Source organism: Mustelus asterias, chromosome 31, assembly GCF_964213995.1.
Source record: "Mustelus asterias chromosome 31, sMusAst1.hap1.1, whole genome shotgun sequence".
Lineage (NCBI taxonomy): Eukaryota > Metazoa > Chordata > Chondrichthyes > Carcharhiniformes > Triakidae > Mustelus > Mustelus asterias.
This window is the reverse complement of record NC_135831.1, coordinates 574,755-587,305: the sequence shown is the minus strand read 5'-3', so window position 1 is coordinate 587,305 and position 12,551 is coordinate 574,755. Positions and strand designations below refer to the sequence as shown.

Below are 12,551 nucleotides of genomic sequence, written 5' to 3'. Positions count from 1 at the left end.
TTTTTTGAGAAAGTGACCAAGGAGGTGGATGGGGGCAAGGCAGTGGACGTGGTATATATGGATTTTAGTAAGGCGTTTGATAAGGTTCACCATGGTAGGCTTCTGCAGAAAATGCAGATGTATGGGATTGGGGGTGATCTAGGAAATTGGATCAGGAATTGGCTAGCGGATAGGAAACAGAGGGTGGTGGTTGATAGTAAATATTCATCATGGAGTGCGGTTACAAGTGGTGTACCTCAGGGATCTGTTTTGGGGCCACTGCTGTTTGTAATATTTATTAATGATCTGGATGAGGGTATAGTTGGGTGGATTAGCAAATTTGCTGATGACACCAAAGTCGGTGGTGTGGTAGACAGTGAGGAAGGGTGTCGTAGTTTGCAGGAAGACTTAGACAGGTTGCAAAGTAGGGCCGAGAGGTGGCGGATGGAGTTTAATGCGGAGAAGTGTGAGGTAATTCACTTTGGTAGGAATAACAGATGTGTTGAGTATAGGGCTAACGGGAGGACTTTGAATAGTGTGGAGGAGCAGAGGGATCTAGGTGTATGTGTGCATAGATCCCTGAAAGTTGGGAATCAAGTAGATAAGGTTGTTAAGAAGGCATATGGCGTCTTGGCGTTTATTGGTAGGGGGATTGAATTTAGGAGTCGTAGCGTTATGTTGCAACTGTACACAACTCTGGTGCGGCCGCACTTGGAGTACTGTGTGCAGTTCTGGTCCCCACATTACAGGAAGGATGTGGAGGCTTTGGAGAGGGTGCAGAGGAGGTTTACCAGGATGTTGCCTGGTATGGAGGGGAGATCCTATGAGGAGAGGCTGAGGGATTTGGGATTGTTTTCGCTGGAAAGGCGGCGGCTAAGAGGGGATCTTATTGAAACATATAAGATGATTAGAGGTTTAGATAGGGTGGATAGTGATAGCCTTTTTCCTCTGATGGAGAAATCCAGCACGAGGGGGCATGGCTTTAAATTGAGGGGGGGTAGTTATAGAACCGATGTCAGGGGTAGGTTCTTTACCCAGAGGGTGGTGAGGGATTGGAATGCCCTGCCAGCATCAGTAGTAAATGCGCCTAGTTTGGGGGCGTTTAAGAGATCCGTAGATAGGTTCATGGACGAAAAGAAATTGGTTTAGGTTGGAGGGTCACAGTTTTTTTTTAACTGGTCGGTGCAACATCGTGGGCCGAAGGGCCTGTTCTGCGCTGTAATGTTCTATGTTCTATGTTCTATGTCTTGTTGTATGCGGGCATGGGCTACTTCAGTATCTGAGGAACTGTAAATGCTACTGAAAGTGTGGAATCATCAGCGAACATCCCCAGTTCTGTTTGCACGCTGGAGGGAAGACTCTTCATAAAGAAGCTGCAAATGTGCAGACCTGTGATTTAACACAAGAATTGTTGCAGTGATGTCTTAAGGCTGAGAGGATTGACCTAAGTACCAAAACCATCTTCTCCCTTTGTGCTCACTATGATAAAAATCAGTGGCATGTTTGCATAATTCCTATTAACTGTATAAAAGCAAATTACTGCGGATGCTGGAATCTGAAACCATTAACTGTCATTTTGATTGGGCTCCCTGATGCGGTACTCCAGTCAAAAGCTACCTTTATGTCTGGGCAGTCACTCACCTCTGGAATAAAGGCTTTTCATCCATCTTTGGACCAAGGTTGGAATGAGGTCTGGAGTCTGACAGATCCCAAACTGAGCTTATTATTTCTAAACAGGTGACACTTTATAGCGCTGCCAATGAGACTCCCCATCACTTTATTTTATTCCTGTAGTGATTTGATACAACTGACTGAATAGCTAATTGCCGAGAGCAGTGCTATTCGATGCGAGATCCAGCAGGTTAATCATGTATTTTTTTTTATTTATATATAAATTGAGTTTCAAGAGGGAGGCAGTGGCACAGTGGTATTGTCAATGGACTAGTGACTTGGGGACCTGGGCAAAGATCTGGGGACCGTGGTTCGAATCTCACCACGGCAGATGGTGAAATTTGAATTCAATAAAGAACTGGAATTAAAAGTTAACGATGACCATGAAACCATTGTTGATTGTCGTAAAAACCCATCTTCCTTTAGGGAAGAAATCTGCCATCCTTACTTGGTCTGGTCTACATGTGACTCCAGACCCACAACAGTGTGGTTTACACTCAAATGCCTTCTGAAGTGGAGGGCAACTGGGGAAGGGCAATAAATGCTGTCCCAGCCAGTGACCCAGCCCATATCCCCGAAATGAATAAAAAAATCTATACTGACTGCTCTATCATTAGATCTTTCAGTCCCAGGTAAGTCACTCATGTCTTCCAGGAACATAGGCTCTACACTCTGTTTCACAGCTGTATATTCAGGTTAGGGTTATTGAATATTTTTCAGCTGTTGGTTCATTGTGTGAAATGCAACCATTACATTCCTGCCTTTCTAAAGCAGTCCTAATTAATCCCATTGACACACAGCGATTGGTCCTCTAATATACAGTGATTGCCCCTCTGATATACGGTGATTACAGTGATTGCCCCTCTGATATACAGTGATTACAGTGATTGCCCCTCTGATATACGGTGATTACAGTGATTGCCCCTCTGATATACGGTGATTACAGTGATTGCCCCTCTGATATACGGTGATTACAGTGATTGCCCCTCTGATATACGGTGATTACAGTGATTGCCCCTCTGATATACGGTGATTACAGTGATTGCCCCTCTGATATACGGTGATTACAGTGATTGCCCCTCTGATATACGGTGATTACAGTGATTGCCCCTCTGATATACGGTGATTACAGTGATTGCCCCTCTGATATACGGTGATTACAGTGACTGCCCCTCTGATATACGGTGATTACAGTGACTGCCCCTCTGATATACGGTGATTACAGTGATTGCCCCTCTGATATACGGTGATTACAGTGATTGCCCCTCTGATATACGGTGATTACAGTGATTGCCCCTCTGATATACGGTGATTACAGTGATTGCCCCTCTGATATACGGTGATTACAGTGATTGCCCCTCTGATATACGGTGATTACAGTGATTGCCCCTCTGATATACGGTGATTACAGTGATTGCCCCTCTGATATACGGTGATTACAGTGATTGCCCCTCTGATATACGGTGATTACAGTGATTGCCCCTCTGATATACGGTGATTACAGTGATTGCCCCTCTGATATACGGTGATTACAGTGATTGCCCCTCTGATATACGGTGATTACAGTGATTGCCCCTCTGATATACGGTGATTACAGTGATTGCCCCTCTGATATACGGTGATTACAGTGATTGCCCCTCTGATATACGGTGATTACAGTGATTCCTTTTCTGATGCCACATTGTATTTGTCTGATTTGATGACAGAATTTGGGCCTAAGGTAATTCAAGCATATTATGTTGTTCATACTTGTGTTGTGTAATATTATAAACTCTTTCAATCACATTCACTGCATTCCAGAGTTTGTTTTTGGTGTCCTTGTTGTCTTCCACACACAATATGTGAAGGAAGTCAGTCCGTAGCGGAAGGGCCAGGAACGCAATCCCAGCAGCTCTTTGTACAAACCAGCTGTGGTGTTTGCTAAGAGACTGTTGGTAGGCATCAGCACAAATGGCAGACATTGACTCATTCTCAGAGCTGATCCTTAGCTTATCGAGAAAGAGTTGGAGCCACCGTAATGCTCGGTGGAGACGCAGTAAAGTACGGCAGCCTGAGGCCAGGCGGTCACTGGAAAATTCATTGAAGTTAACCACATTGTTTGCCAATTCGTAATCTATCATGGACTGCATTGAAATGTATTCTTTCCCATGCATTCCTTGCTGATGTTGGATGATTATCCTCATCTTACTGCTGACCTCTTCAGATATAAATCCAAATAAGATGCCAAGTGCATTGATGAATCTGAAAAAACAATGAGCCAGAATGTGTTATAGGAACAATAGGTCTTGACCATCTTTGCAACAGGTCTCTGGAGCAAGGTTAGTGCCCAAATGTTTAGGTCAATTCATATCCTCAGCATAATGCTGGAACTTAGACAGCAGATATTGTGGTTCTCTTATTTATAAATTCCTTAGGGATAATGAACTACTGCAAATAGTCTTTCATTCTTTATCTGAGGTCCTGCACAATGTTAGATACAGAGCAAAGCTCCCTCTACACTGTTCCCATCAAACACTCCCAGGACAGGTACAGCACGGGATTAGATACAGCGTAAAGCTCCCTCCATTCTGCTCCTCAATATGCTCAAGTTCTGAAGTATCACTCATAAATAGCAACACTGATTCACAGAAAAACATAGAAACTAGAAGCAGGAGGAGGCCATTCAGCCCTTCGAGCCTGCTGTCATTCATTATGATAATGGCTGATTTATGATCATCCAACTCAATAACCTTACCCCCCATACCCTTTAATTCATGTTCACATGTAGCCTCTAAATTAATTTACCCAATGTGTAAATTCACAGCAACTTTAGTGTGGATCTGCCTGTGGAAGAATTCCTCTTGTTACTTTATGTCAACCTCATCGAGGAAGCTTTGTCCTTTGGTGTTAACTAATAAAACTATAGATAAGGTTTCTAGGTATCTTCACTAGCACATTTATGTAATCATTTGGAAAGCTCCCCCACATGAAGTGAAGCTGCTTTCAAATCATTTCATGTGGATAATATTGCACCTTCCACTCCACCCCCATCCAACCAACATATTCTCATTGACAGAAATCTGGCAAAGTGGGTGGATTTAATTGGTCAACAAACTGAGTTGGAGTTGACTGGACTATCCTTTGAGGTGGCTGGTAATGAACCAATTGATTGTTCTAAGAAATAGTTTGGTATTTCTTGGTGTCCAGTCAACAACTTTGCAATTTGAATGTCATGTCACTTTCATGCCAGCAGAGGGCATTGAATTCCACAAGCAGTCCAATGGAGAGGAACATGGACATGAAAGAGATCTTCCATTCCCTATCCGCTGATTCAATCCCTCTCCCCGTCTGGGCCAGACACCTTGCAGCCTTCAATATCAATATTCACCTTGAGCTTAGTTTCCAATCCCAGAGCCTCCCTGTCACCAAGACCACCCACTGAACCTCCATTACAATTCCCATCTCCACCCTGCCTCGACTGACCTGCTCCATAAACCATCATCCATGCTGCTGTTGCATCGACCTGGTTCTTCCAATGCTTTCCTGGCTGCTCCTCCCATTATCTACTCTGAATTAAGCTCAGTTCTGCTGCTTATATCCTAACTTTCACCATCCCATTCCCACAATCCCCTGTTCCCTGGCACAGCTACACATTCTAAATTCTTAAGTTCATAAGATATAGAAGCAAAATTAGGCCAATCCGCTCCACCATTCAATCCTGGCTGATATGTTCCTCATCCCCATTTTCCTGCCTTCTCCCCATAACCCTTCAACCCATTAGCCATTAAAAATCTGTGTAACTCCTCCTCAAATTTACTCACTGTCCCAGCATCCACCACACTTTGGGACAGCGAATTCCACAGATTCACAATCCTTTGGGAGAAGTAGTTTCTCCTCAACTCTGTTTTAAATTTGCTATCCCTTATCCTGAGACTAAGACCTCTCGTCCTAGAATGCCCACAAGAGGAAGCATCCACTCCACGTCTACTTTATCGATACCTTTTTATCATCTTGTATACCTCAATTTGATCTTCCCTCATTCTTCTAAGTTCCAGAGAGTATCGGCCTAAACTGTTCAATCTCTCTTCATACAACAAACCCCTCATCTCTGGAATCAATCCAGTGAACCTCCTCTGAACTGCCTCCAATGCCACTACATCTTTCCCCAAATACAGGGATCAAAACTGTGCACAATACTCCAGGTGTGGCCTCACCAATGCCTTGTATAGTTGCAACAATATTTCCTTACCTTTTTATATTCCATTTCTTTAGCTTTAAATGCTTTATTTATTATTTGCTGTACCTACATGCTACTTTTCTGTGACTCATGAACGAGGACACCCAGATCCCTCTGCACCAGAACACCCCAGTCTCTCCCCATTTAGATAATAAGTCACCTTCCCATTTTTGCGACCAAATGCATGACCTCACACTTACCCCCGTTAAACTCCATCTGCCACATTTTGGCCCACTCATCTTTGTGTTCAAATCTCTCCATGGCCTCACTCCTCCCTAACTCTGAAACTACCTACAAGCATCTGAGAACAGAATATTTCTCAACTCCAGCCTCTTAGAGGCTTAATCCGTACTCCTTTTTTCTTCATCATTTTCTTAGCTTTAACAATCTGGGCCCAAAACTGGAAATCTTTCAAACTTTTTTTCCCCCAAGATGGCGCGGGAGCGAGGCAACTTCTTGCAAGCTGTGCCCAGCATACATTTCTAATTCTATCTTTTATTCTCGTTCTATGCTTCTGAAATTTCATTCTAACTCTTTTAAACACTCTAACAATGCTTTAATGCAATTTCTTTGGCACTGCACTCTCATTTCCTTCTCTATGAACAGTATGTTTTGTCTGTATAGCACGCAAGAAACAATACTTTTCACCATGTTAATACATGTGACAATAATAAATCAAATCAAAACTCTCAAGTGCTTTAAAATCTACAAGATTTTGGCTTTCTATATTCTTTAACTCAGTGTCAATTTTTGGCAAATTGGCTCATGAGAAGTACTTCCTATCTTAAATGTATAGGCAATTTTTCTGATTTTATCTTTTGATTCAAAGTTCATCTACCCCCACATTTCATGTGTTGCCACAACTGCTTCCTTCCATTTCCATGTACATTGCTGTTTATGTCCTGCTCTACTATCCTGGTTCTTGCTGTTTGAGAATTAACATTTCTCAAGACCTCCTAGTTAGTCTCTCTGCCTCAGCCCTCTGCAAGATTTTAACTAAGGTTACCTATCCAATCAGCCAACTTTCCCTCTATCCCACACCTCCTCACTTTCATCATAAGCCGACCATGGGGGATCTTATCAAACGCCTTACTAAAATCCATGTATATGACATCAACTGCCCTACCTTCATCAACACAGTTACCACCTCAAATCACCACAGCGACTCAGATCTCCACGTAACAAGGTCTCATGTCCCTTTCACACCTGTTCCCTCCAAGCTCCATTAGATTCCTTTGGTCCTTCATGCAAACTTCAAAGTATTTGTCCTTTGTCTTGTTCATAATATTTCAGTAATCTTTCCTGTCTTATTTCACTCCTCAAATATTCTCAATTCCTCTAACTGCAGGATTCTTGTCCCATGTTCTCTCTCTCATGTAAATCTCCTAACCCCCTGGACTTCCCTAACCATTTACTGTTGCCTTGCCAACTCTTGTCAAATGACGAAATTTGAATATTTGCTTACTTTTGGAGTTCAGTCCATCCTTCAAGGTAGCTTTTAAGTAAAATATCTTCATTCTTTGTCACACAGGCCTGGAAAGCTGCTTGGACATGTTTGATCTGGAACTTGCTACAGTCGCACTTGTCTCTTGTATCCACAGAATCCTCTGACTCTGAAACATCCGTGTGCTAGAACATAGAACATAGAACAGTACAGCACAGAACAGGCCCTTCGGCCCACTATGTTGTGCCGAGCTTTATCTGAAACCAAGATCAAGCTATCCCACTCCCTATCGTCCTGGTGTGCTCCATGTGCCTATCCAATAACCGCTTAAATGTTCCTAAAGTGTCTGACTCCACTATCACTGCAGGCAGTCCATTCCACACCCCAACCACTCTCTGCATAAAGAACCTACCCCTGATATCCTTCCTGTATCTCCCACCACGAACCCTATAGTTATGCCCCCTTGTAATAGCTCCATCCAGCTGAGGAAATAGTCTTTGAACGTTCACTCTATCTATCCCCTTCATCATTTTATAAACCTCTATTAAGTCTCCCCTCAGCCTCCTCCGCTCCAGAGAGAACAGCCCGAGCTCCCCCAACCTTTCCTCATAAGACCTACCCTCCAAACCAGGCAGCATCCTGGTAAATCTCCTCTGCGCTCTTTCCAGTGCTTCCACATCCTTCTTATAGTGAGGTGACTAGAACTGCACACAATATTCCAAATGTGGTCTCATCAAGGTCCTGTACAGTTGCAGCATAACCCCACGGCTCTTAAACTCCAACACCCTGTTAATAAAAGCTAACACACTATAGGCCTTCTTCACAGCTCTATCCACTTGAGTGGCAACCTTTAGAGATCTGTGGATATGAACCCCAAGATCTCTCTGTTCCTCCACAGTCTTCAGAACCCTACCTTTGACCCTGTAATCCACATTTAAATTAGTCCTACCAAAATGAATCACCTCACATTTATCAGGGTTAAGAACATAGGAACATAAGAAATAGGAGCAGGAGTAGGCCATCTGACCCTTCGAGCCTGCCCCGCCATTCAACAAGATCATGGCTGATCTGAAGCGAATCAGTTCCACTTACTCGCCTGCTCCCCATATCCCCTAATTCCCTTATCGATCAGAAAACTATCTACCCGTGATTTAAACTCCATTTGCCATTTTTCAGCCCAGGTTTGCATCCTATCTGTCTCTTTGCAGCCTACAACAGCCCTCCACCTCATCCACTACTCTACCAATCTTGGTGTCATCAGCAAATTTACTGATCCACCCTTCAGCCCCCTCCTCTAAGTCATTAATAAAAATCACAAAAAGCAGAGGACCAAGCACTGATCCCTGCGGCACTCCGCTAGCAACCTGTCTCCAATCCGAAAATTTTCCATCGACCACCACCCTCTGTCTTCGATCAGACAGCCAGTTACCTATCCAATCAGCCAACTTTCCCTCTATCCCACACCTCCTCACTTTCATCATAAGCCGACCATGGGGGATCTTATCAAACGCCTTACTAAAATCCATGTATATGACATCAACTGCCCTACCTTCATCAACACAGTTACCACCTCAAAAAATTCTATCAAATTTGTGAGGCACGACTTGCCCTTCACGAATCCGTGCTGACTATCCCGGATTAATCTGCATCTTTCTAAATGGTCGTAAATCCCATCTCTAAGGACCTTTTTCCATCAATTTACCAACCACCGAAGTAAGACTAACCGGTCTATAATTACCAGGGTCATTTCTATTCCCTTTCTTAAACAGGGGAACAACATTCACCATTCTCCAGTCCTCTGGCACCATCCCTGTGGACAGCGAGGACCCAAAGATCAAAGCCAAAGGCTCTGCAATCTCATCCCTTGCCTCCCAAAGAATCCTAGGATACATTTCATCAGGCCCAGGGGACTTATCAACCTTCAGTTTATTCAAAACTGCCAGGACATCCTCCCTCCCCGAACATCTATTTCCTCCAGCCTATTAGCCTGTAACACCTTCTCTTCCTCAAAAACATGGCCCCTCTCCTTGGTGAACACTGAAGAAAAGTATTCATTCATCACCTCGCCTATCTCTACTGACTCCATACACAAGGTCCCACTACTGTCCTTGACCGGCCCTAACCTCACCCTGGTCATTCTTTTATTCCTCACATAAGAGTAAAAAGCCTTGGGGTTTTCCTTGATCCGACCCGCCAAGGACTTCTCGTGTCCCCTCCTAGCTCTCCTAAGCCCCTTTTTCAGCTCATTCCTTGCTAACTTGTAACCCTCAATCGAGCCATCTGAACCTTGTTTCCTCATCCCTACATAAGCTTCCCTCTTCCTTTTCACAAGACATTCCACCTCTTTTGTGAACCATGGTTCCCTCACTCGGCCATTTCCTCCCTGCCTGACAGGGACATACCTATCAAGGACATCCAGTATTTGTTCCTTGAAAAAGTTCCACTTTTCATTAGTTCCTTTCTCTGACAGTTTCTGTTCCCAACTTATGCCCCCTAATTCTTGCCTAATCGCATCATAATTACCTCTTCCCCAATTGTAAACCTTGCCCTGCCGTACGGTCCTATCCCTCTCCATTGCAATAACAAAAGACACCGAATTGTGGTCACTATCTCCAAAGTGCTCTCCCACAACCAAATCTAACACTTGGCCCGGTTCATTTCCCAGTACCAAATCTAATGTGGCCTCACCTCTTGTCGGCCTATCCACATATTGTGTCAGGAAACTCTCCTGCACACACTGCACAAAAACTGCCCCATTCGAACTATTTGACCTACAAAGGTTCCAATCAATATTTGGAAAGTTAAAGTCCCCCATGACAACTACCCTGTGACCCCCACACATATCCATAATCTGCTTAGCAATTTCTTCCTCCACATCTCTGCTATTTGGGGGCCTATAGTAAACTCCTAACAACGTGACCGCTCCTTTCCTATTTCTAACCTCAGCCCATATTACCTCAGTGTGCAGATCCCCCTCGAAGTGCCTTTCCGCAGCCATTAAACTATCCTTGATTAACAATGCCACTCCCCCACCTCTTTTACCAGCTTCCCTACACTTACTGAAACATCTATACCCCGGAACGTCCAACAACCATTCCTGTCCTTGTTCTACCCACGTCTCCGTAATGGCCACAACATCGTAGTCCCAAGTACCAATCCACGCCCCAAGTTCATCTACCTTGTTCCGGATGCTCCTTGCATTGAAGTAGACACACTTCAACCCACCTTCCTGTCTACCGGTACCCACCCTTGACCCTGATACCTTCCCCAATACCTCATCACCCTCACTGACTTCTGGACTACAACTCCTTTTCCCACTCCCCTGACAAATTAGTTTAAACCCCCCTGAAGAGCCGTAACAAATTTCCCTCCTAGGATATTGGTGCCCCTCTGGTTCAGGTGCACCCCGTCCTGTTTGTACAGGTCCCACCTTCCCCAGAATGTGTTCCAATTATCCACGTTTTTTATTAACCTGCTATTAATGCTATTCCCATTCATCAAAGAATGCAAGAACAAGAAATTGCAATTAAAATGGAGTTAATTATCCTTCAAAGATCCTGCTTTGCATTATCCATCACTATGTTCCTTTCCCCTCTCTCCTCATTTTGCTTCATATACCCCATAGCTAACTCACTGTTATAGATATGTTCACATTGACATGGCTTGTACTGTCAGTGTACCCAGGTCACTTAGTCCTGTATCTAATAATGTAAATGTAAAACTAAATCATTTCATTTTATACAGCTTCTTTCATAATGCTGGGACATTCTCAAATGTTTCCCAGTCACATTAGAAGTGTAATTCTTTTGGAATGTAAGGAACCACAGTAACTTCCTACAAACTGCAACAAGATAAATGACTACATTTACTTTTGTATGTTGGCCAGAATAATAACTTCTTTGCTCTTTGAAAAGTACCCTGGGTTAGGGCAGAAAGATTTGATCAAATGTTTCATTAAAAATATAGGCAGGGGTTCTCCAGGATTTGTACTGAGACCTCAAACTTTCATCATTTATGTCAAGTAGGAAGTTGGTGAATATGTAAATAACCTGGATGAATGAATAGAATAAAAGTATATCAAAGCTTGCTGAAGACTGTAAAGTAGGAAGGCGAGTAAGTTGTGTATGTGGGAACATTTGAAAAGGATGCATTCAAATATTTTCTTCATAATGACGCATTAGTGGCGATAGAGAACCAATGGGATTTGAGTCTCCAAGTATACAGATACAAAATGTAGCTAAAAAGGCTGAATGAGTATTGGAATTTGTCTCGAGTGGCTGGAATTAAAAGAACTGGGAAACATGCCACAGTTGTATAGGGCTCAGTAAGACCACATCAGTAACCACTGTTCAATTCTGGATACCCTACCTCAGTTAGGAAACATTGGCTTTATGGGGGTGTAGCTCTGATTTGCCAGAATTATACAGAAAGTTAACTTGTGAGAATAAATGCGGTTGATGTAGTGTGCATGGATTTCAGCAAAGCCTTTGACAAAGTCCCACATGGGAGACTTATTAAGAAGGCAAATGCACATGGGATACAGGGTGATCTGACAAGGTGGATTCATAATTGGCTTAGCGGTAGGAGACAGAGGGCTGCTTTAGTGACTGGAAGCCAGTGCCCAGTGGTGTACCACAGGGATCCGTGCGGGGCCCCCTATTTGTAATTTATATAAATGACATAGATGACTATGTAGTGGGTAGGATCAGTAAGTTTGCCGGGTGGTTAACAGTGAGGTTGAGTGTCTTGGGTTACAGGAAGATATAGATGAGATGGTCAAATGGGCGGATAAGTGGCAGATGGAATTTAACCCTGACAAGTGAGAGGTGATACACTTTGAAAGGAGTAATTTTGACAAGGAAGTATACTAAAGTTCCGACAGAGGGAAGTTCCGAAGAACAAAGAGACCTTGGTGTGTTTGTCCATAGATCTCTGAAGACGGAAAGGCAGGTTAATAGGGTGGTGAAAAAGGCATATGGCACACCTGTCTTTACAACCTCTCTTTACAACAATGTGGGGTCCCTATCTGCTTCAAGAAGATGACCATCATCCTGGTACCTAAGAAAAACCAAGCAGTGTGCCTTAATGACTATCGTCCGGTGGCTCTGACATCCATCATTATGAAGTGCTTCAAAAGGTTAGTCATGGCACAAATCAATTCCTGCCTGCCAGACTGCCTGGATCCACTACAGTTCACCTATCACCACAACAGGTCCACAGCAGACGCCATCTCCCTGGCCC

The 12,551-nt window shown here is 43.6% G+C and overlaps 1 protein-coding gene across 1 annotated transcript in view; it reads right to left on the bottom strand.

The window, feature by feature from the left end:
- Nucleotides 1–1,890: 1,890 nt before the first annotated feature.
- Nucleotides 1,891–12,551, bottom strand: part of LOC144481610 (ceramide-1-phosphate transfer protein-like) — a 28,345-nt gene continuing 17,684 nt past the window's right edge. The window contains exons 3-5 of the mRNA XM_078200748.1: nt 7,332–7,495; nt 3,268–3,891; nt 1,891–2,461 (exon numbers count right to left, since the gene is read on the bottom strand). Coding sequence (XP_078056874.1) covers nt 3,366–3,891; nt 7,332–7,495 — 690 coding nt within the window. The 3' untranslated portion in view covers nt 1,891–2,461; nt 3,268–3,365. The remainder of the gene's footprint in view (nt 2,462–3,267; nt 3,892–7,331; nt 7,496–12,551) is intronic.